This window comes from Danio aesculapii, chromosome 18 (assembly GCF_903798145.1).
Source record: "Danio aesculapii chromosome 18, fDanAes4.1, whole genome shotgun sequence".
NCBI lineage: Eukaryota > Metazoa > Chordata > Actinopteri > Cypriniformes > Danionidae > Danio > Danio aesculapii.
Genome location: NC_079452.1, coordinates 8,513,707 through 8,539,879, shown reverse-complemented (window position 1 = coordinate 8,539,879; position 26,173 = coordinate 8,513,707). Strand labels below are relative to the sequence as shown.

The window sequence follows — 26,173 nt, the reverse complement described above, 5'->3', positions numbered from 1 at the left end:
TAGTATAAATATGTGTGCCATTATGTCTTGTTTTTTTCTCAGGTCAAAGCACCATCTGTCTTTCCCTGCTCGCCGTCTGTGGCATTTCTTGGTCAAACAGGAAGTGCTTCAGGAGACTATGATTCGGTACATCTTCACTAAGAAAAGGAAGCAGAGTGAGGTAAATACAGAAGCAGACGCTGACAGAATAAATGGGTCAGGTCTTATGGCTGACTGAGATTTAAAGGGGCAATGCAAGTTACCAGCGAGAGGCAATTTTGCTCTCTGCACCAGACATGACAGACAAAAAGTAAATACCAGAGCCATTCCGTTGCACACAGTGGTGGAAAGAGTACTGAAAAATCATACTCAAGTAAAAGTACCATTACTTGTCTAAAAATGTAGTGCAAGTAGAGTAAAAGTATCGGTTGTAAATATTACTCAAAGTATGAGTGAAAAGTAGCCCTTTTAAAAGTACTCAAGAGTAGTAGTAGTAAGTATTACGCTGTAAAAAGCTGATGCGTTTACATATATTTTGTGGATGTGTGCAAACGTAACATTCTGTAGTGCCTTAATTATTGCCAAACAGACACACAACATCATGAGACGTTAATATTAGGTTAGATTTAGTTCAATGTCAGGTGACCAAACTTTAATATCTAGCCAGCATCTAAGGACAATATTATTTCAATGTCTAATAACGACGTCAAATGACGTTGATATTTGGTTGATTTTAGGTTGTGTTGGAAAGTGACTAAAATCCAATGTCGAGCCAATATCTTAACCAGCGTCATATTGACGACAAATACTGACATTTATTCGTCAGGTATGGCAGCCAAAATCCAACGTCATGAGGTTGTTCAGTATGATGTGATTTACTTTCTATGTGCGATTTGATTAGACAGGAATCACAGGACTGATTTTTTAAAATCCATATAGACAAGAAAAAATAAAGGAAAGGAAAGTAGTGGAGTGAAAGTACCGATACAGCCCTAAAAATGGACTCAAAGGAGAGTAAAAGTACAAATTTAGTAAACTACAATTGCTGAGAAAAACTACAGTATTTTCAATTACAATTACAGTAATTTGAGTATTTGTAATTAGTTACTTTACTCCACTGGTAGCACAGCATAATAAAAAATAAAATGGTAAAGATTATAATCTAATTAATTCAAATGAAACCAATTTAACATTGTTAAAACTACATGCTCAGTGACTGATGTTGTTGGTTTGCACTGATTCACAGTTCTAACATTTATTTTCAAACGTAATGCTTACTAGTTGTTTTATTTTGAATATCTGAGGTAAACTGTCTGCCTTTGCTTTTACAGGGTGACCAAATGGTCTTAAAAAGTATTTGATAAATGAATAAATTAAGGAACTTAGAAAGTATTAAAAAGCCTTAAATGCTGTTGTGAATGACTGTAAATTTGCCCTTTTTTCCATTAAAATCAGAGCATAACTAAGACCATTTAGTTGTGCTGTCTTACAATAAATATATAGTAAATGTAAGTTAAAGAGTCACTGAGCACGTTTACATGGACACCAATAATGAGATTTTAATACGATTAAGAAAATACTCTGATTAAGAGTCTACCATATAAACAGTGGTTTTTGATTACTTTAATCTGACTTAATCTGATTTTGCGACAGGTTAGTCTATACGCAAACAGATGTTTGACACTATTCTCTGCACCTACCGAGTCAGTGAAGGACAGCAGACACATGCATCGCAAAATGCGGGCGGGCGTTTTTGTCCTATATGCCGTGCGATATCAAATTCCATTAAAACAACACTCTTCCAGCAGTTCATACTGTCATCCAGTATCTCATTTGTCACCAGGGGGCATGAATGAAATGTTCCTGAATGAAAGTGAAAGTGGCAAACAGCCATTAACGTCTACAAATTGAAAATGAAACACCCAAAATTACATGAAACTCCGGAGGAAATGTGAATAGCGTAGTGATGCAACAACGTTTATTAGATTCTGTGCTGTAACATATAAAATGGGATCATGAAAGGAACATTCAAAAAGCAACTCATGTAAACATCTTAATCATATTATTGTTTTATTCAGATTAAGGCAAATAATTCAATTGCTGATGTCAATGTAAATGTAGTCACTGATGTAACTGAATAAAACTGGCAATGAGGTCTTAATGTATGGAAAGTATTTGAAAAAAAAAAAGGCCATAAAAGGTATTAAATTGACCTCCATAATTCCTGTACATACCCTGTTTCAGTATGGCTATAAATGTCACCTAAAATGGGTTTCAAACTCACGTTGGAGCATTTAACAATGAATAAAAGCACATAATCAGCACCTTAGGTGATCATTGTCATAGTTTGGGCTGTTGTTCAGACGCGACGTTGCAGAAATAGAAACAGTTTCTCAAATAGAAATATTGTACATCGCGGATGGTCAAAAACTCCTTTAAACATGGAAATGATGCATTTTTTTGTGTGTCTTGTCATGTGTAGTTAGCACATGAAGTTAAGCTCAGCCCACTCTATCTTATTTCGACCATTATTTTTTTCATCTGAAAGAAATTTTGGAAATTCTAAAAGATTCCCATTTAATTAACACACATTCACTGATAGCAGATTAATGGCCTTTGCAATCAAATTTTCCCTCTGATGAAATTCTGGCTGTGTCAGAAGTTTTTAAGCAGTTTTCTTTTCTTATGATGAGTGTCACCCAGGAACTAATAAGAGCACTGAATCTGATGATGCAATCATTGCAACATCTTCAAACCACCTGGGGTAGATGTCAAAACAGGGCTTTTTTAAGTACAGAATGGGAGGAGGTAATTAAAGAGAGGAGGGGGACGATACAAAAGTAAGACAAGTAGTGGAGCTAGTGTAGTTTAATTAGGAGGTGGAACCAATGTTAGGATATGGACACATAAGCAAAATGGACAAAAAAAAGATCCATTGTCAGTAGTACACAGAGCCCTATGGTTTCCACAATGCTGAAAACATGGACAAAATCGTAGAATCGTAGAAAAATTTAATTTAATGTATAACATGGATTGTGTTAAATCTTTTTTTAAAACTCATTTTACTTATTTGCAAATACCTTTTCTTTGCCATAAATCCATTAACCGACTAAATAAAATGACAGAAATGCTTTAGTATAGTATACAATACTTTAGTATAGCGTGAAATAATGTTTTATTTGTAAACATGGATTAGCAGTTGAAACGATCATGTCGAAAAGCCTATCTGAGACTGCAATGACTTAACAAAATATAATTAGTGTTTTCCAAAATGCACTACCTGCTGTGACTGATACAGTACGTGGAATTTTCTGTACAGAGTCATGAGTAGGCCCGCATGGAATCTGCGAATCCGCTGATTCTATGTATTTACCATGTATTTTAAATTAATTTCGCTAATATTGTTTATTATATCACTAATATGGTGATATGATAATAGTAATATTAAAATGTTCATATGATTTATTTACAAAACAGATTGTAAAGTAATATTTTCTGTCTTTTAGTAGATATATTATATGAGAGACTTACTTTGTTTACTAAATAAGTAGATCTACTATAATTGGATTTGCATTGTAAATATTAAATAATCATTTTTTTAGTTATGGTACTCCTGAAATCATTCTGCATAAATCCGCAAATTTTTTACAAAATTCTCTGCAGAAATAGCAAAAAATGTCTGCAGATTCTGTCTGCCCTGGTCATGAGTCACTTAATCAACACATTAAACATGAGTCATTTACAATTAAGTTGAATTATTGTTTAATAATCTGAGAGATTACAACAGTTGTGTATTCATGCTAAAATTAATTTCCCTATTCTGTTGCCTAAGGTGGCAGTCACAACAGACAATAATTAAAAACAACAGTCTTTTGTTGTTGTTGTTGTTGTTGTTTAAGTAAAATTCCAAAGCCAAAAATTGTAACAAATTGACCTGGTCTGGTGAGACACAGCTGTATAATCAATGAATAATCAATGAATATTGAAAGTAGTAAATGTTAAGGGTAAGTACACAGATGCTGAAGGGAATATGCATGTAATCTCAAGACCATCTCTCTCTTTCTGAGCTCAGATGAGATTCATTTTGCTCTTTGTTTCATTTGTATTTTTTTTCTCCATCTGTTTGTCACTCGTGCATGTGTTTTGTGACGTTGGTGTTTGTTAATGTGTGTGCGTGTGTTGTGGTGTGTATTATGTAGCCTTTAGATGATCATGTGGACCACCTCATACAAAACTACGTTACTGGAGCTCGCAAAACCAGCAAGGTACTGAGACACAAAATGGGACTCGTCTTCTCTGTGAAACCCTCTCAAAGCTTTGGGCCTCTGTCCTCTGTTAACCTGCTGTGACATCATACACACACACACACACACACATACACACACACACACATATGTCCTTCTCTTTCCTCACGTCCCCTAACTCGTCTGGCTCGGCACTGCTCTTCCTCACTAACCGCCGACAGCACTAAAAGCGGTTAACCAATCAGACGGAACCGCTTCAGACACCTTGTTTAGAAGGTCAAGCAAATAACAGCGATTAATTCTTGTTTTGTCCTCTGGGGAGGTGTGTACATGGTCTCGACTGCATGTCAGCCAACTTCCTGCTACTGCTGTGTGTGTGTGTGTGTGTGTGTGTGTGTGTGTGCGTGCGTGCGTGCGTGCGTGCGTGCGTGCGTGCGTGCGTGCGTGCGTGCGTGCGTGCGTGCGTGCGTGCGTGCGTGCGTGCGTGTGTTTGTGGTTGTGATTGTGAGATGATTTCAAAAACATCAGTACATCAACTAATGAATGTGTGTTTGTGCATGTTGTTTTACAGGTGGAGGCTGATATGGGTTACCCAGGAGGAAAAGCTAAAATCATCCACAAGGAATCAGACATCATCATGGCATTTGCCATTAACAAGGTTAGACCATTTCTAACTTTTAAAGAGCCGTGAAATCAACATAATTTTTTTGGGATGTTAGATTTAAGGATATCTATAGGTTAGTGTCTTCCAAAACAGTGACAAAATTTGTGTTCATTCAAAAAGGTAATGATTCGCTCATCTAGTAATTGCTTGGTACTGTTTTTCTTTTTTCTTTTTTCTTTTTACATTCTTTGGGTGATTTAAAAACAAATGTTTCGGCATGCCTTCCTCAGTGTGTGATACACTCCACCCTTTTATTCCATAGTCAATTACACTGCGTCATTAGTTAGACGGCCACTCGATGATCAAACAACAATCTCATTATCATTAATCTCACAATTTCATTATTCCATGATTAACCACATAAGGACTATTTGCCTTCATATTTCAAACATTATTTCACAGAGAAATAGCATATCAATTATCATCATTTGCCATAAATCAAAATTTGTGTTTAGAAATATAAAACTGATTTAAACATCCTAAGTTTGTCACTTCCGCCTAAATGGATCAACGTTTTTTTTCATTGATGTTTTTCATCAAATCTTGACCTATCAAATGCTCTCTAGTATCTGACATGCCCCGCCCCCTTTAAATATGCTCCTCATTTACTTTTTATTTGATGCGCTTGATCTCAACCACTCTCATTGACAGAGCTGTGATAAAAATAAAATGCGATTGGCTGTTTTTTTTTAAGAGGAGGAGCTACTATGTTCCACCCTCTCTTAATTTTTCAGTTGAGATTACGTCAAACATCGAATTTAAAAAATGCACATTTCAAAGCACTTCATGGGACATTTAAAAAACTGATGTTGCTAAAAGGAGGTCGGAACCAGCTCCAATTGCTTGGGACTTGAGCTCCAAGTGGGTGGGCCTTCGAGCTCCAAGTGGGCTCTACAAATCTGGGAGTTTTTATTTGTTCAATGTCTTGTACATCACACGGAGTCCAATATTGTGCTATATGAATGTCTACACCTACCCCAACCCTAAACCCAACCTCGCAGTAACCTGTTGTGTTTTATCAACGTCTACACCAGAGATGGGGGACTCGAGTCACATGACTTGACTCGAGTCAGACTTGTGTCACAAAATTTAGGACTTGAGACTTGACATATCCAAAAAAGACTCGACTTGACTTGGACCTAACTGTCATGACTTGAATTGGACTTGAGGTAAATGTCTCAAAATAACTTGTTTTTGTCAAATGCTTAACCGTTTGTTTTATATTGTGCATTTAACAACAAAACAAAACCGAAAGTTCTAAGTCAAGCATGCGCAGTATTAACAGCTCATCGCTTCTCAGATCGGTCCGAAACATAGGTTCTTTGTACTATTCCGAATAAAGCACTGCAACCGATTCCAGACTCGAGTTGATGATTTTTTAAGTGGATAACTTGGGATATAGTTTTTTTTTCATGTAAGAGGGAGTGCCAGGCAATTTAAAAAGTAGGTGACTTTACGTAATTTGTGGATTAGTGTTTATTTGTAATGCAAATCATTTTAATAGAATCAATCGGTTCATTAAGAAGAACCACTTAAAAAGAGTCATTAGATTCATTACAACAATTCATTTGGACTCTACTTGGGCGGGCCGCCTAGTATAACGGCCGCCCAAGTATATTTAGTAACATGTTTTTTTTTACTATTATTATAATTCTTCTACACTATGTTGTATCCGCCTAATATAACCAAACATCCATGATTGATGTAGTAAAAAATCCTCTCTCGTTTACTTGTTTCGTTCTGTGCGTGCGTGAACTAACCGGTCAGCACCCCTGCACTGCAGACCCACAGAGACGTGTCTTTTTGGCTCTTAACAAATTCGTCCGGCCGGCTTTCCAAATGTCCTTAAATGTCCTAAAATGTCTGGGATTCGGTTTTTGCTTTCTAAAGCTGTTGTTCGTTAATCGTATGCGTTTTATCAATCTGTTAAATATTCCAGATTTTTTTACTCGCATGCATCATTTTTCCCTGAAACATTTTTTTAAAAAGAAGAATTAAGTTAGGCAAAACAAGAAACCATTTCAGACCATATGGATCTCCAAATCTGTCTGTAACGTATGTGTGAAATGGGATATATATATATATATATATATATATATATATATATATATATATATATATATATATATATATATATATATATATATATATATATATATATATATATATATAATATCTGGAATGTAAAGGTTCAAAATTGCTTTTAGAGTTTATTCTGCATATTACTAATCAAAACTTTTTTGTTGGAGTTATTGAAATGTACAAAATGTCTTTAAGAAAGGTGATCTTTACTTTTAATACAAAAATGTTTTTTGTAACAAAAGAAAAAAACAATAATTTTGATTCAATATTATTGTGCACTTATAAGATTGGTTTTATGATTTTGGGTCTCGTTTAATTAATAGTAGGATATTTTAATGGCTTTGAAATAAGCACACACATTCCAAATGTGTCATTTCAAATTACAGTTTATGTGTATGAATATATATATATAATTTGACTGACTTGAAAGTGACTTGGTAGACCAAGCTACGACTTGACTTGACTTGACATGACTTGAAATAAGCAGACTTGACTTGACTTGACTTGACTTGACTTGACTTGACTTGACTTGAGTCCGACAAAAATTGACTTGACTTGCTTGAGACTTGAAGGTTATGACTTGAGACTTACTTGTGACTTGCACGTGTGACTTACTCCCACCTCTGGTCTACACCTACCCCAACCCTAAGCCCAACCTCACAGTAACCTGTTGTGTTTTATCAACGTATAGACCTATACCTACCCCAACCCTAAACCCAACCTCACAGAAACCTGTTGTTTTATTAACGTCTACACCTACCCCAACCCTAAACCCAACCTCACAGTAACCTGTTGTGTTTTATCAACGGCTACACCTACACCTACCCCAACCATAAACCCAACCTCACAGTAACCTGTTGTGTTTTATCAACGTCTACACCTACCCCAAACCTGAACTCAACCTCACAGTAACCTGTTGTGTTTTATCAAAGTCTACACCTACCCCAATCCTAAACTCAACCTCACAGTAACCTGTTGTGTTTTATCAACGTCTACACCTACACCTACCCCAACCATAAACCCAACCTCACAGTAACCTGTTGTGTTTTATCAACGTATACACCTATACCTACCCCAACCCTAAACCCAACCTCACAGTAACCTGTTGTGTTTTATCAACATCTACACCTACCCCAACCCTAAACTCAACCTCACAGTAACCTGTTGTGTTTTATCAACGTCTACACCTACACCTACCCCAACCATAAACCCAACCTCACAGTAACCTGTTATGTTTTATCAACGTCTACACCTACCCCAACCCTGAACTCAACCTCACAGTAACCTGTTGTGTTTTATCAACATATACACCTATACCTACCCTAACCCTAAACCCAACCTCACAGTAACCTGTTGTGTTTTATCAACGGCTACACCTACACCTACCCCAACCATAAACCCAACCTCACAGTAACCTGTTGTGTTTTATCAACGTCTACACCTACCCCAACCCTAAACTCAACCTCACAGTAACCTGTTGTGTTTATCAACGTCTACACCTACACCTACCCCAACCCTAAACCCAACCTCACAGTAACCTGTTGTGTTTTATCAACATCTACACCTACCCTAACCCTAAACCCAACCTCACAGTAACCTGTTGTGTTTTATTATTGTCTACACCTACACCTACACCTACCTCAACCCTAAACTCAACCTCACTGTAACCTGTTGTGTTTTATCATAGTCCACACCTACCCCAACCCTAAACGCAACCTCACAGTAACCTGTTGTGTTTATCAACGTCTACACCTACCTCAACCCTAAACCCAAATTTACCGTAACCTGTTGTGTTTTATCAACATCTACACCTACCTCAACCCTAAACTCAACCTCACAGTAACCTGTGTTTTATCAACATCTACACCTACCCCAACCATAAACCCACCTCACAGTAACCTGTTGTGTTATATTAATATCTGCTCCACCTACACCACCTAAATCCGAGGTGGTTTTAAGGTGGTTTAAGTCCCTCCCACTTGGAGGTCACCCAGCCTACTTGCAGTATAATCCCTTCCACTTGGAGGTCTCTGAGCTGCAATGATACCTACTTGACATTCTATGCCGCTTTTGTTTTTTTCTGTCTGCAAATGATGAAATTCAACATATGATATTCCTCAACTAACACATTTTGAATTATCTTGCTATATGCTACAAATAATATTACAAAATCATTTGCAGAACATCAAACACACATATTCACTCAAAAAATATATTTTGCTGCTTGTTCAAAGTACTTATTTAAAATGAGCTGAAACAACACAATTCTTGAGATTTTGGGGGGAAAACGTACGTGCTTTATGTTTAGTCCCCTTTAATTTGTTAAGTTAACTTGATCGATTTGTGTTGGAACAACATGAATGAATGGTATGGAACCATGTTTTTTTTACAGTGTACTTCTCTGTTCTATGGTTGCTAAAGATTTGTGCCTCCGCAATTTTGATTAAGCCATATGTTGTTTTTGTATTCAGTTTCTTTACGTTTCCACATTTGTAAAAATATCCATAAGATGTGGCATCTGTATTTTTTTCCTATTCCCAAGTCTTTTTTCTTTTCTTCAATGAAATTAAGTGTATCATTTTTTTATTCATACTAACATTCTTCAGTGACTGAAAACATTAATATTTGTACAAAATAACATAATTAATGATAATTTTTTAAAAACATTTTTTAATTGGAAAATGGTGGTAAATAATGGGCTGTACATTAATGGGTTTCAGTTTTAGTCATTCATTTATTCATTTTCCTTCAGCTTAGTCTCTATTTCAGTGGTCGCCACAGCGCAATGAACTGGCAACTATTCCAGCATATGTTTAATGCAGCTGATGCTATTCCAACCACAATCCAGTATTGGGAAACACCCATACACGCTCACATTCACACACACTCTCATACACTTTAGTTTATTCAGTTCACCTATACGCATGCCTTTGGACTGTGGGGGAGGAAACCCACGGCAACACTGGGAGAACATGCAAACTCCAAACAGATATGCCAGCTGGCCTAGCTGGGACTTAAACCAGCGACCTTCTTGCTGTAAGGCGACAGTGCTAACCACTGAGCCACGATGCCACCAGGTTTCAGTTTTAATCTTTCATTTATTTTTATTTGTCTCATGTTATTTTCAGTCAAGTTTATTGTTTTTATTATTGTTATTATTATTGTTTCAAAGCAGCTTTACAAAAGGTGCACACTATTGCATTACAATCAAAATCAGTTAAAGGGGAAATGAAGCACTCAGTCAAGTTAACGTTATTTTATAAATTAATTTCCACTTTGATGAAAAATATATATAACAAACTTGATTAATGTAACCATTTAGCAGAAAACGGCGTGTTTTATTGTAGATTTTAGATCTAGGTCTTGGGCTCTATTTGATCTATTTTATTTAATGCCTAAAAATGTGTATGCATGGTTGGCAATCACGGAGCAGCATGGAGGAGACAGAGAGAGGTGGGGAAAGATGGCGAGTCGCGCACCAAGTGACCTGGTCTCGAAAAAGAGGTTGCATATACAGTATTCAGTTTCTAAATGGTTTAGGCACAAGCCAACAGTTTGCTGACGCTGTCTGATTCTTGTGTCATAATTTTTTTATTATGCACGGTAATACCGTATACCGAGATAGGGAGAAGGTTTGATGGTATCAAAATTTGGATACCGCCCAAGACTAGTGTCTAATATAACTATATATATATATATATTTATACAAAATGTTTACCCTTTTTAATTACCGATCATTTGATGTGCTTTGGTCCACTCTCTGTATTACGCTAGCTGACAGCCTGTCTGGGTTTCAAGCATGGTTTCAACCAGGTCCGATACAGACGTATTGGGGGCGGGTACTTTCACTTTTCACTACTACAGCTGCTCACTTCTGCTCTTGTTCAAACCAAACTAATATCAGCATGGTTTTTCACATGGCAGGTTTTTACTGCCTTCATACATGTTCAGAGATTGAGTTGTCGACTTGAAGAGGGAATATGTCTTGACATAATCCACAAGACGTGGCTTAGTAAAGCATGAAGTCATGTATCATTTTAATTGTTGCATTGGTCTGAATGTAAATCCCCTCATCAGGCAGTGCTGGAGCAGCGTGAGAGAGTGAATAAAAGCGCATCAAACAAAAGGCATTAACAAAAGAAACTTTACATAACTGAAGACACTTAAATGCTTGTATATGTTGTATTTGGACCAGCTCTGCAGTGCACATCCACAACTTCATGCATTGGGTTAAATTAGGCTGTCCAGTCTTCATGTTCAGTCCATTACTAACATTGCTGAAACCCAGACAGGCAGTCAGGCAGCATAATACAGAGAGTGGACCAAAGCGCATCAAATGATCAGTAATTAAAAGTGGAAAAAAGAAAAATGGAATAAATATATACATTTTTATATTAGACACATATCTGATGCTTGTATTTGCACCAGCTCCACGTTCACAACTTCACGGTTAAATTAGGCTGTGCAGTCTCTGTGTTCAGTCCTTTACTTCCACTGTATCTGTTGAGCTGAGGGATCGGAACCAACCCTGTGACGTCAGACACAGCGACATTCCAAGATGGCAGCACCCTACAATCTATAGTGAAACATGTCATTTTCTGCTAAATGGTTACAATAATCAAGTTTGCTATAAATATTACAATTAAATTGGAATCCAGTGTACAAAATAATGTAAACTTGACTGAGTGCTTCATTTCCCCTTTAAAGTTATCAGTTACTATAACTTTATTAGTTACTAAGAATTTTAACTAATTAACTAGCAACTAATAGCTTTTAACAGTAAAGTTATTATATACAGTTGAAGTCATAATTATTAGCCCCCCTGTGATTTTTTTTTTTTTTCTTTTTTAAATATTTCCCAAATGATGTTTAACAGAGCAGGGAAATTTTCACAGTATGTCTGATAATATTTTTTTTCTTCTGGAGAAAGTCTTACTTGATTTATTTCAGCTGGAATAAAAGCAGTTTTTAAACCGCTTTATTCAGAATTATTAGCCCCTTTAAGCTAATTTTTTCTCGATAGTCTACAGAACAAACCACTGCTATAAAATAACTTGCCTAATTACCCTAACCTGCCTAGTTAACCTAATTAACCTAGTTAAGTCTTTAAATGTCACAATTAGTTATTAAAAATGAGTTAATAAAGCTATTATGGTTAGAAATGTGTTCATCTTCTCTGTTAAACAGAAAATGGGGAAAAAATAAATAAACGCGGGCTAATAATTCAGGGGGGGGGGGGGGGGGGGGGGGGGGGCTAATAATTCAGGGGGGGGGGGGCTAATAATTCTGACTACAACTGTACATATAAGCATAGTTAACCTGCAGTTATATAGCATGTAGGTGATGTCTATGTGTACATGTTCAATGAAGTGTACTAAGTTCATGTGTTTGTGTTTTTTAGAATAGTCTGATTTGCTTATTTTATACTTTCGATTTTGCTTGTATAGCACACAAAGTGGACGTTCCTTTCAACTTGTGTTTTTCTGTTGTTTCTCTCAGGCTAACACTAATGAAATAGTGCTGGCGTCCACTCATGATGTCCAGGAAGTGGACGTGTCTACACTGGTCGCAGCTCAGCCGTACACTTGGATCGGAGAGGACTTTGATAAGGAGTCCCGAAGGTTTGTCACCTGTCTGTGTGTGTTTGAATCATTCAGCTCACAGATGTGAAGCGACTGTTATGAGCATCTTGTTTTATCTGTGTAGCTCTGATGATGTTGACTACCGCTCATCTCACACCAACATCGCCCAGGCCAGCACTGGTCCATTTGCCCCCCAACAGATGGCAGCGTCCTCCTCCATGCCCTGGCTGGGCACCGGGCAGACCAGCATGGGAGCCAGTGTGGTATGTTCATCAGATTGCATTACGATGCGACAAATGAGAAATGGGAAAACAGTTCTATATACTTTGGGTTTTTATAAAGATGTTATATAATGTTCAGATAGTCAATAGGTAAGTGAATAGATAAACAGATAAATCTTGTTTTGTTCTGATGTCATTTCTTTTGCATTTATAATCAAATGTTGTCATTTAGAGTGTAAATACTATAGATGACATGTTTTCAGATGTCATGTTTTGCCAAGATGCAATTTTCCCATATTAGTATTCATTTATAGAAAACATTATCAAAATAATAAGTCAATAATAAGTCAAAATTATTATTATTAACAGTATGTCTGATAATAATTTTTCTTCTGGAAAATTTGTATTTGTTTTTATTTTGGCTAGAATAAAAGCATTTCTTAATTTTTTAAACACCATTTCAGGTCAAAATTATTAGCCCCTTTAAGTTAATTTTTCTCAATAGTCTACAGAACAAACCATCATTGTACAATAACTTGCCTAATTACCCTAACCCCCCTAGTTAACCTAATTAATCTAGTTAAGCCTTTTAATGTCACTTTAAGCTGTAGAAGTGTAAAAGTGTCTTGAAAAATATCTAGTAAAATATTATTTACTGCCATCATGGCAAAGTTAAAATAAATCAGTTATTAGAAATGAATTGTTAAAACTATTATGTTTATAAATGTGTTGAAAAAATCTATCCGTTAAACAGAAATTGGGGGAAAAAATAAATAGGAGGGCTAATAATTCAAGGGGACTAATAATTCTGACTTCAACTGTATTCATGTATTTTGAAAAAAAATGTTATCAGATGTTTTTAGAATATACTGTAGCAAATATTAACATTTTACTTAAACCTGTTGTTGACATGACGTTGATGTTTTACTTTCACACATGACAAAAAGGATTTAATTAGTATTGTCATAGTTTAAAATGCAGTAAATGTTTAAACATCTCTTTGTCTTCGATGGACCTCATTTTTTTAACTGCCCCATGGTTTGGCTGTCTCAAGCATAGTTCGATAACTTACAGCTCTTACAAATGAAAAAGAAAATGGAAAAATCACAAAAATAAATACCTCACGCCTAGTTTTACAGGTGGCTATTTTAATAAATTGGAAAAATGTTCATCCATGTATTTCTGAAAACATATTTTGTGATTTATTTTGTCATTACATTTTTGTGATACATTTTGTCACTGAAAACCGTGTTCTATGGTGTGACACTATATACTCATTTTTAAATGGTCAATTTCCACTGAAAACACATCACATTCAAGATCATTTGACAGAAGCCCTCTATGAAGTTTTTATCTCAGATTAATGTTTTTGGAACCACTATAGAATGTTAAGTTTTGTTGGCCTTTGGTTTGGCAAACCTATTTATTTAAATTGTCCAACAAGTCATGGAGAAAAGATATATATTTTTCAAAATTCCCTGTGCTGTATAAATAGCTCTATATAAAGATGTGTGTCTAACAATGACGATAAATCTATCTCACGCCATTTATACACTATTAAAACATGTTTTTCTTCATTTTCGTTTGGTCACACCATAGAATGTTTTTACAGTGCAGTTCAGTAAAAAATAACTGAAACTGAAAGAACTGATAAAGTTAGTTACTCCTTAGATTTTCTCAAACATCAGACTACAAACTCCATAAATATAAAAAAATATATATTTAAAAAATAGTATTTTATAATAACAAAACTGCCTATTTGTCAACTATCCACCTAATAAATTCAGGGAAACTGAGATTTATTCATTTTTTTCCTATATAGACAGGCAGTCTACTTTATAGATGGGCATTTTCTTGCTTCCACTAAATCACAATTTTCAAATCATTCTGAGATTGCAAGGATTTGTTTATATACCTTCAATATAACTGTCATTACATAAAACATAAGAACTCCCAAAACTTTTTTCATGGTCCAATTGACTATAATCTGTAAAATAAAAAGTAAAAAACAAAAAAAACTCCAGCGTCTGTAAGTAGACGGACAATGAAGCACGCACATGATGGTACCATTCCCACAGATGAAGAGCAGCAACTGAGTGTTTTGTTTTGGCTGTTATCAGCAGAACACAAACAGTGAGTCTTGGTCTCAACAGAGCTCTTGATGAGTCTGTATTGAGCTGATAAGAACGTTTATGGAGGTAGTGGAGTAAACCGCAGACAGTCCGAGCGGCCCAAGGTGCAGACCTGCGTCATCACCTCAACTCTGTTCTCATTCACAGCTGATAAACTGAACATAGTGAAGAAGCTTCTTGCAGACTACGTTTTCAAGCTAAATGCTGCTGATTAACTTGATGAACTCAGGTCTCCTGAGATTAAGAGACAAATATACAACAAAAGTCTTTTTTAGACATTTGACTGTGATTGTGACTGAAATGTGAGCTTGTGCATCCCAAAGTTAAAGTTTAATAAGCTCTCTGACCTGTGGGTTTGTATAATGTGAAGGCATATTGATAAATTGTCAAATCGCACAATTTTAGCCCTGATATTCATTCACTGACCGGTTTTTGTAAATAGTGCCAACAAAAGCCTGAAATCAACAGTGACATTGTGTCCCCTTAAATTCTTTTGCCTTTAACCCTTAGATGCGTTCGATCACAACATTATGATTAGAATGTTCAGTAAATAAGATTTATTTTAGGTTTCAGACATTTAAATACACATAAAATACACATGATGTCGATGTAAATGGATATAATAATATTTTACACATAGTATGGTGATGTTCTTTATTCACATGCAGGTACACACTGTTTAGGTAACTAGAATGTTTACTGGTAGCATTTTAATTTAGGTCACATTCATGCTATAAACTACTCGCTTATTACCTGCCTATTATTACGTTAATAATAAGATAATGATCATTGTTAATTGACAATCATTAAATGACAAAGTACATGTTCTTACACATATTTGAGAGTTAGAATATCAGATATTTCTCGATATAATTAGTATTTTCAGCAATATTTGCAGAAAATGGAAAAAATTAACAATATACATGCTTAAATCATCAGAACTGTTGTGTGTTAGGTGGAAAAACTGATATCTTGCCAAGGAAACTGTAAAACAATATGGTTTAAACAAAATAAAAAAAAACTCATTCAGGCGGTTGAGCAGTAGTATTTAAAACTTATGTGTGAAAGGGTTAAAAATCTGCAGTACTGCAGTGGGACAAAGGTTTAGGGATTAAATGGTATTGATAATACTTATATACACATGAAGTGGGTGTTTGAAATTGATAATCTTAAACTGTAAGAATATCAATGCTTTGTGTATGTTTGAGAAAATAATCTCTGTTGAACTCGTTTCTCTCAGATCATGAAGAGGAACCTGAACAATGTGAAGAGAATGACATCTCATCCCATCTATCAGTACTGTGAGTATCTCTTAAGCCTCATTCACACTAGCAGCAACTTTGTAATAGTTGCTTCCAAACACATCTACAATTAGACCAAACACTGATCACAATACAAACATGTCTTAACTAGAATAGGAAAGAGAAAACAATCATTCATTGTTTACCTTTTGTCTATGATTCGGTCAGCTCACCTCTTCTGACATGTCTTCTCATTTGAGTCGTTTGTTCACATGACTCATCATTCTGAAGTCACGTAAAAGATTCATTCAAAATGAACGAATCATTAAAGAACGACCCATCACTACTCGACACGCCCACATCCATTCACCAATGGACACTTGTGTAGCCGATAGTTACTAGCACTATCGCTCTCCATTGAAATCATTGTTTAGTTGGGGTGCATTTCAGTCAGCAGTTGTTCAGTTGTCAGTGCACTGCTCAGGGCGTCAGCCATTTTAAGTGCTGTCTCGATCACAAAATTCTTCCAGTGCACTGAAATGTTCACACCCTGAAAAGTCCCACAATGCAACATTCAAGGGCACAAATTTGCACTATGCGCACTTAACAGATGTTATGAAGTGCAAATTATGAATCACGTGAACTAAATCAAACCAGAGACGTTTTTCTAAAAATAATTTATTTTTAATTGGATTTGGATAAGTACCCTGTTTGACTTGTTTATGTTTGTTTTTGTTTTACAGATATGACAGGAGCTCAGGATGGCAGTGTGCGGATGTTTGAGTGGAATCGTCCACAGCAGCTCATCTGCTTCAGACAGGCTGGAAATGCTCGAGTCACTCGCCTCTACTTCAACTCACAGGGCAACAAGGTATTAAAGCATTCAACATCACAATAATTCAACTTCATTGCCTTTTTTATTAATCAGTGCACGCTATTCAATCATTTGATCAAAAGTGACACTGAAGGCATTTATAATGGCTTCTTTAATAGATAATTTGTCATCTACAGTCGGGGAAATAAGTAATGAACACGTCACCATTTTTCTCAGAAAACATATTTCTAAAAGTGCTGTTGACTTGAAATTTTCACCGGATGTTGGTAACAACCAAAGAAATCCATATATGCAAAGAAAACAAAACTAATTAGTTTACAAACTAAGTTATGTGGAGCAGGAAAAAAGTATTGAACACATGAAGAAAGGAAGGTGAAGCAAGGCAGTGAAAGCCCAGACAGCAGCTGAAATCTCTCAGTAGTTCTCCAGCAACCCTCTGCCCTTCCTCGTTGTAAATGAATATTCGCTGCTTCAGTCCATCATCTACATTAGCAGGATGAGGAAGATAAATCCAGGGTTGACATTTCAGCAAGGCAATGATCCAAAACATAGCCAAGGAAATGCTCAAATGCTTTCAGAGAAAGAAAATCAAGCTGTAGACTGGCCCAGCCAATCACCTAACTTGAATCCAATAGAACATACAAAATAAAGCTCACATTTAGTAGAAAAGACCCACAGAACCATCAAGATTTCTAAACTCTGTTGAAGTCTCTGAAAAAAATCACACCTTAGCCGTGCATGTGACTTCATTCTTTATATGAGAGACGTCTTTAAGCTGCCATCACCAAAAAAAATCTTTTATATAAAGTATTAAATATGTTTCAGTAGTTCAGTACATTCTTTTTGTGTCATTCTATTGTTATTACACATAACTCATTTTTCAGATTTGTTTTGTTTTGTTTTAGTTTTAGGTTTGTATTGTTTGGGTTTTTACCAAAGTCTGGTTCAATTCCATGTCAACAGCTCCTTTAGAAATATTATTCCCTGGAAAAAATAAAATGACGTGTTCAATACTTATTTCCCCCACTGTATAATTCCGTGATCACCTGAATTCCTGTGAACAAAACCAGGACCCCCCCTGCCCCTCTTCTGTAGCTCCCACCACACCACACGATAACCTCAAAACATTATGCAATTGTAAATGTGGCTCACACAGACGAAAAAACACTCGCCCTCCTTACTCCAGCACTTAATTCTCTGAACAGTTCCTTTGCATAACTTGCACTTCTTGTGTGTATTACCTCTTGTTGTTGTATCGCTGAATGCCTCCTCAATTTTAAGTTTATTTGGACAAACATATCTGTTAAATGAATAAATGTGAATGTATAATGTTACAAATATTTATATTTTAAATCTGCTCATTTAAAGTTTGTTGTTTAAGGTTCCCTAAAAGGCGAATCACATTTTCAATATCACACAACATTGATAATATATAAGATACAGTATGTTAATAAAATAAATGTTTTTTGAGTACCAAATCAGCATATAGGAATTGTGACAAATAAACAGAAAAAGTGACTGGAGATTTTCTTTTTCTCTCTTAAGAATAAGTTACATTTTTAAACATATTGAAGTTTAAATTATGTTTAAATAAATGTTTGTATCTATTAATACTGTTTTTGTTTATTTTGTTTGTTTGCTTAGTAATGTAATTGAATTATATTACATTTTACTCATATTTCAGAAGTTCAATATAATATTTTACTTAGTTTTTTAATATATTATGAATTTATTATGAATTTATTTTAAAAAATCAAGTTATAGTATACACTATTGCACTATTGGGAATTCAAGTATATGCATTTGTAATGTTATGCAATTATGTAAATTATGCTAATTTATGACAATGACAAACAAGATTTACAAAAGGTCATTTATTTAAATGCACACACATTTTTCACAGCCTTCAGAGAAACTATCAAAGACATTAAATAAAATGATCTCACTGTATCGTCAATTAAAATTCAATATATAAATTCAAAAATAAAATTTATATTCTATTTTTAAACACTTTTTTGTCTTAAATTGCTGTTTTGTTTTAATTGCTTACGACAATATAAGCATTTATAGAGCTATACAAAATACAGCTCACTGATAACAAGATCAACAAAAATAGACAACAGCAAAAAGATTTAATGTTTTAGACCACATTTACTGAAAATACAAAAAGAATGTAATAAAATTCACAGGACAATGTTTTGACCTCAGATTACTTTTACTGATGTACTATATAATTGATGTCCGTGATATTATGTAATGAGTCCAGTACAGCAGCACATCTGTTCACCATAGCTCACCCTGTTGTCTCCTCTGTGCTCTGTTTGACTCATTATGCAATCTCCTGCTAAAAATACTAAATTTGTCCATTTATTCGGATCTGTCTGCAGTGTGGCGTTGCAGATGGTGAAGGATTTTTGAGCCTCTGGCAAGTCAATCAGACCTCCTCAAACCCAAAGCCCTATTTGGTAAGTGTCTTGTTTTTGTATCACGCAACTATTACTGACGGTCAATGATGTTTAAAAACAAAACAATGTTTAAAAACAAAACTGTCATAAAAACAACGTGATTTTAGGCTATAAATAAGAATAACTGTATTTGTATGTAAATGTTCACGGTGAATTGAATTTTCAACAGTAACACAAGTTCTTCTATTTTATTCTTGTTAGTAATATTGCCAGAAAGCTCTACAAATTGATTCTCACTAGTAAATATTTTACTTAGAAAGCTCTCTAATTTAATTTTGCTAGTAACAAATCTAATTAGAGTGATCAATAAGAAAGAAAAAAAAATCCATAATATAATATAATATAATATAATATAATATAATATAATATAATATAATATAATATAATATAGCATAGCATAATACAATACAATATAACATAATATAATATACTAGTGGTGACACTTTCATTTAAGATGACACAGTCAATGCACTTATTATAGTAGTTACAATGATTTATGTATAATTACACAGTAACTAACCCTAAACTAACCCATATTCTAACCCCAACCATATAGTAAGTACATGTAATTAATTAATAGTACTTAGTAGCTAAATGAATAGATACACTGTAACCTGTAATTATATGTATACATATTTTTCGGTCACACTTTATTTTAATGCACAATTCACACTTTTAACTAAGACCATTAAGACTTTTAGCTCAATTAAAATACTAATTAGCTGCTTATTAATAGTTAGTAAGGTAGTAGTTGGGTTTATGTATTGAGTAGGATTAGGAATGTAAAATTAGATAATATTTAAAAGTAACAATAAACTGTTTATATTTTAATTATAGGCAGCTATAATGGTATAATATAATATACATAATAGTATAATAATTATAAGGCTATAATTATAAGTGTAATATAATATAATATAATATAATATAATATAATATAATATAATATAATATAATATAATATAATATAATATAATAGTAAATGGTGCAAATTGTTTCTTAGGGTTACCATATTTTGTACTAGTCCAATTACAATTGAATTATAGAGTTCTCTAATTCAGTGCCACTGTATGATATCAAAATACGCTTGTGTGTGTTTGTCTCAGAGTTGGCAGTGTCACAGTAAAAGCTGTGGAGATTTCGCCTTCATCACGTCCTCTAGTCTGATCGCCACAGCAGGACAGTCCAATGATGGCAGGTCAGTCAAATGGTTTATCTTGCTGTCACATAGTAACAAATTGTTCACAGTAGAGATCTGCGCGGGACTGAAATTTGAATCTCACCCCCACCAGGTTTTTTATGCCGCACCCGACCGGTCCCGCCGTATATTCAGTCTTTGTTCACCCGCTCCTGACCCGCCCCATTTTCTATTCGACCTGACCATTCCCGCTAAATCTAGATCTAGTTTTCAAAATCTCACGTTAAAATTGGACACTACCAAGAGAGAGAGATAACAGATTAAAGTGTAGGTTGTGCATAGATTTGTAGGCTAAATGTCAGTTCTTTTTGTGTTACGTGCGGTGAGGTTTGTGGCAGGTGAGGCACTGACTCTTTCAAGTCTGATTTACTAACATATCCACTCAATATATTTGCCAACTACCGATTGTGTTTCATATACAGTATCATAACAGTATTATTTATATACACGTAGTTACATATTAGGCCACGGAAGAATGAATAGCGTTTAAAAATGCCTCCCAAAAACACCCAGCAGGATGTTACAGAGTCCAGTCAGCCTAGCCTATTACAAGCGACACACACAGAGCACCACTATGGATGCTCTCTTTCTCTCTGGAGCGTTATAGGTAACCCCCGTCCCCCCGCCCCCGTTCAAACTACACCAAAGTTCCCAACCGCTACTGAGTTTTATTCAGAAATTTATTCCCGCGGCGCAAGAAAACTGGTCGGGTCCCGCGGCATGTGGGGAACAGCCACATGAATGCAGACCTCTAGTTCACAGTGAATTTAAGGAAGTTTTTCTTTTTGTTCCATAGAAATGTCTGTTTATGGGACACACTGATCGCTCCAAGTAACTCCATGATACACGGTGAGTTCACAGACAGAAGAAGGTATTGTAAAAAAATAGTCAAATAATTTATTAATATAAGCTAATATAATATTTCTGTTTATATATATATATATATATATATATATATATATATATATATATATATATATATATATATATATATACATACACACGGTTGAAGTCAAAATTATTTGCCGTCCTGTGTATTTTTTTCTTTTTCAAATATTTCTTAAATGATGTTTAACAGAGCAAGGAATTTTTAACTATCGCTCTACCGGATGTCCGTCTGTGAAATAGCCCTATGATTTGATCAGCTGTTGTTTGAAATTTATGTTGAGTTTTTCTCCCTAAGAACTTATTATGCTGTCTCTGTCGCTATCTTGTGACGGAAAGTCAATTTCTGTGCCTTGCTGATCGCCGTCATAGTGCTGAACCTCAGAAAATATGAATATTTTTAAAAAGGCACTATCCTTATAAATAAACAGTATGGTTGCAATCTAAACAGCTACATCATCACCTTAAAAAGCCTCAAAAACACATTATGTTGTCCAACAGCAGCAATATTTGTCAAACTGTAGTGAGCTTATTCCTCTGCTTGTCATGTGGGCGGAATAATACACAAGGGTGAAAAGGCTGTAAGAGTGCTGATATTGCAGAATATCATATTCGACAACCAGACACAACTGTTAATTGCTAATATTGCTTTTGAGGAGAGTACGTTTTTTAACTTATGGACCCTTGCCTTTCTATATAAAGATTTTATTCATATCTGTATTTACTGTATTTGTTTCTTTAAAAAAGTTCTTAAATTAGTTTTTGAAGCTCTGCAGATATTCTGGTTTTAATGTGATATTTTCTCTGTGTCCAGCCTTCCAGTGTCATGAGAATGGTGCGACCGTTCTTCAGTATGCTCCTAAGCAGCAGCTGATCATCACGGGCGGCAGGAAGGGGTTCGTCTGTGTTTTTGACATCCGTCAGAGGCAACTGCTAAACACATTCCAGGCACACGATTCGGCCATCAAAGCCCTTGCCATGGACTCCAGCGAGGACTTCTTTGTCACTGGTTCGGCTGAGGGGAACATGAAGGTATATTTCTCTATAAACATCTTATGTGGCTGTTTTGATGTTCAAAGATGTTTCTAAACATTCCATCTCACTTCAGTGGTTCAATTGTAAACATACAAGGCTCCATGAATACTTCTGTGCACCCAGAATAGCTTTGTTTAATAGAGGAGGATATTCTTCAATTTGAGATCATCAAATTGACTTCTTTGATGAGAATGAGGAACAGGGTTTATACGGTCATGGGAAACCTGGAAAAGTCGTGGAATCTTGACATGGCATTGTCCAGACCTGGATAAGATTTAGAAAAACAGAAAAGACCCCAAAGTTTTGGAAAAGTCATGGAAATTAGTTGCAATTATCTGTATACTTAAATATAGGTTAGTTGTCTTTGCTTCTATTCTTGGCCAAAAACACTCTCTCACATTGTAAGTGCTTTGTTAGCATTATCGAAATAAATTTGATAGATATAACATAGATATAAAAATAAATTAAACAACTAAATATGGGAAAGTTGTTGCATGTTTTATGATATGCTGTAATACAATTGAACATGCATTGTTTTTCTTATTATTTACCACATACATAGACATGACATGAAACATTAGGTCATAAAAATTTACCAGAGAGGTATTGCACAAAAGTGAAATCGAGGATAACAGAAAAAGCTCGGCTTATCCTCCGGGTTTTGTCCGTTGCACGTTTGCTTAACAAAAACAGGACACGTCAGATTTTGTTCTTGGCTTTGTGGCTGTTCATCATGACAACAACAAGGTTTGTTTGGGGTCGGGTCAACTATGGCTTGTTATTATATGTATATAGTGTTACGATGTTATGTCTCGGCTGTGTATTTAATAATGGGGTTTCTTTGTTTTCATTCTCCTGCTTGTGTATGCGCTAGTAACATTTCTCTGTAAACCAATAGAGTTCAGCTGTGCCATCTAGCTCTGCCTTTTAGTGCCCTTTTGTCGTGCTAGTTACCCTCTGCAAAGGGTACCCAAAAAGTGGTACTGTACAGTTCGCTTTTTGGTACCGTTTGACAGTGGAAACGGGCCATTAGACTGATATCAAGGGCCATTAGACTGTTTGTTAAGATTACTTTTGTTCTTTTTGATGTAATTTATTCGTAAACACTGACATGTTCAAAAATATCACCCCAGTGCGTCCACATCCTGACACTGGCTAAGAGTAACTTAGCCATTTTTTTTACAAATTTAAGTGGATTGAACATGTAACAATTAAGTTGTCCCAAAAAGCATAAGAATTGTGTTTGTTTCAACTCATATTAAATTAGTAGTATGAACAAGCAGCAAAAGTCATTTGTTGAGTGTACAGTGTAATAAATGATGGGTTCCACACAATCGATTTGTGTTGGGACAACATAAAGGAATTAAGTTAACTTAATAGTTCTTACAAAAGTCGATTGAACATAAAACAAGTAAGTTGTCCCCAAAATAACTTTCAATTTGTGTTGTTACTTTTTTTAAATAAGTAGTTTGTAAAAAAACAGTCATTTTTTTTGAGTGTAGGATAAAAAGCTGTCTTATGAGCACCCGTTCAAGTAAAATATGACCTAAAGTAAAATTCCTGAACACAGCTAATAACAGTATTTCTGTTCCTTCTCAGGTCTGGAAGTTGGCAGGTCATGGCCTCATGCACTCGTTCAGCACCGAACACGCCAAACAGTCCATTTTCCGCAACATCGGCGCCGGCGTGATGCAGATCGAAACCTGCCCGGGGAATCGGATCTTCACCTGCGGCGCCGACGGGACCCTGAAGATGAGGGTCCTTCCCGACCGCTACAACATTCCAGCCAGTATATTCCAGATCCTCTAACAGCGGAGCGGCCCCCTGGAACACTTAACGCTTTCATCGACACCTCTGCGTTTCCTTAGCTGTGAATCGTAACACTGGTAACAAATATCTCGCACCTCGCCCCACGAAAAAAAAAAAAAAACACGCCGAGGTCCCTCGATTACTGAACGATCGACTCCGGATAACGCGAATCCGGATAACGCGTTGGTAGGAAAAACTGTATGCATGAGCTGTTTGAGTTATCGCACTCCATTCCCAGGTTATTGGTCGTGCTCTTGTAAAAGTGCTCAAAGCTCCATTTTTAAGTGTGTATGTGTGTGTCTTCATTTTGTGCCCATTTTAGCATCTAAAATACCAGCACTGTGCTTCTGCTCTCAGTGTAAGTCCAGTTGTTGGGTTTTTGTTTTTACTGTACGTTTCTCCTTGGCTGCTAATGTATTTGCGGAGTGTAAAATGGCACAGTACCCTGGTGGCCCGGCGGTTCGCCACGGTCCCAGAGACACAACCCTTTCCCTGCCACACACACAAACACACAAACACACACACAAGTGCGCACGCTGCTGACGACACGCAAACATTCCACGCGAGACAATGGCGCTTGCTCCTGGAAATGACGTGTTTCACTTCTTCGTCCGTCAGAGCCCTCAAAAACCTCACTTCTAACAGAACCGGTTTCGTTTTCGTTTAGATTTTTTTGCACAAAATATTTGTTTGTTTGTTTGTTTGTTTTTTGTCTGTTCTTTTACAAAAAATGTCGTATTTATATTTAACTTTTAGGAATGTAAGGAATGTTTTAGATGTCTGGGATCAAAGTGCAACACTGAATAGCTTTGTGTTTTATTTATTTACATATTTATTTTTTCATGTTTTATCTCTTCTAAATATTTGCACTCAGATCTGGGGAAACAATACCAATCTCATGTGGTAAAAGCTCTATTAGAGGAAACTGTTATTTACAAATGAATGTCTGGCTGTGTGTGGCCGAGTAGTTACAAAGTGGAAATAGTTTTAAACGAATAAATATATATAAATATATATATATATAAATTAATGAAATATTACAATAGCTTGTACAAACACAATATTGCTTTTACTTTATTTTTTTTTATTTGATCTTAACTGCTGGAATAGTCGTATCTTTGGTTTGACGTACATGTGGTATTTATTCAAATCATATTTGTGTTTCTGTCTGATTTGCTGGGCACCATGTCAACTGTCCGTACTTTTAAATGTTCAACCGATGGTCTGATGTGTATTTATTGAACAGCCTGATCCGTCTGCGTGTGTGAAAAATGCAAACCCCCGCCTCTAAAAACACTGGTTGATATATCCCTGAAGGAAACACCAGGTAGTTCTGTCATGGTCAAAGTTTTACCTTTGTAAGTTGAATAAATTCTTTTTATTTGAATTAAATGGTTTCCCTTTCGCTCTTTTAACTCGCACACACTCACCACATCCATATCACCCTGCTGCCCAAGAGCGGTTACTCACTGAAGCTAAGCAGGGCTGAGCCTAATCTGTACCTGGATGGAAGACCATATGGGAAAACTAGGTTGCTTTTGGAAGTGGTGTTAGTGAGGCCAGCAGGGGGCGCTCAACATGTGGTCTATGTGAGTCCTAATGCCCCAGTATAGTGACACTATTCTGTCAGTGAGCGCCGTCTTTCAGATGAAATGTTAAACTGAGGTCCTGACTCTCTGTGGTATTTAAAAATCTCATGGCACTTCTTGTAAAGAGTAGGGGTGTAACCCTGATGTCCGAGCCAAATTCCTTTCATCGGCCCTTACCCATGATAGCCTTCCAATCATAGCCATCCACCGAA

General features: G+C 35.7%; 1 protein-coding gene across 3 annotated transcripts in view; it reads left to right on the top strand.

The window, feature by feature from the left end:
• Window positions 1-25,764, top strand: part of dmxl2 (Dmx-like 2) — a 141,763-nt gene extending 115,999 nt beyond the window's left edge. For 2 of the 3 annotated variants that reach the window (XM_056478914.1, XM_056478912.1), the window contains 12 exons: window positions 43-160; window positions 4,179-4,244; window positions 4,795-4,881; window positions 12,469-12,590; window positions 12,676-12,814; window positions 16,145-16,205; window positions 16,889-17,016; window positions 19,368-19,445; window positions 20,552-20,643; window positions 21,440-21,492; window positions 22,343-22,560; window positions 24,163-25,764. In XM_056478914.1, the coding sequence (XP_056334889.1) occupies window positions 43-160; window positions 4,179-4,244; window positions 4,795-4,881; window positions 12,469-12,590; window positions 12,676-12,814; window positions 16,145-16,205; window positions 16,889-17,016; window positions 19,368-19,445; window positions 20,552-20,643; window positions 21,440-21,492; window positions 22,343-22,560; window positions 24,163-24,372 (1,372 nt within the window). In that variant the 3' untranslated portion in view covers window positions 24,373-25,764. The remainder of the gene's footprint in view (window positions 1-42; window positions 161-4,178; window positions 4,245-4,794; window positions 4,882-12,468; window positions 12,591-12,675; window positions 12,815-16,144; window positions 16,206-16,888; window positions 17,017-19,367; window positions 19,446-20,551; window positions 20,644-21,439; window positions 21,493-22,342; window positions 22,561-24,162) is intronic. The other variant, XM_056478915.1, reaches the window with a different exon arrangement.
• The last annotated feature ends 409 nt before the right edge of the window (window positions 25,765-26,173 follow it).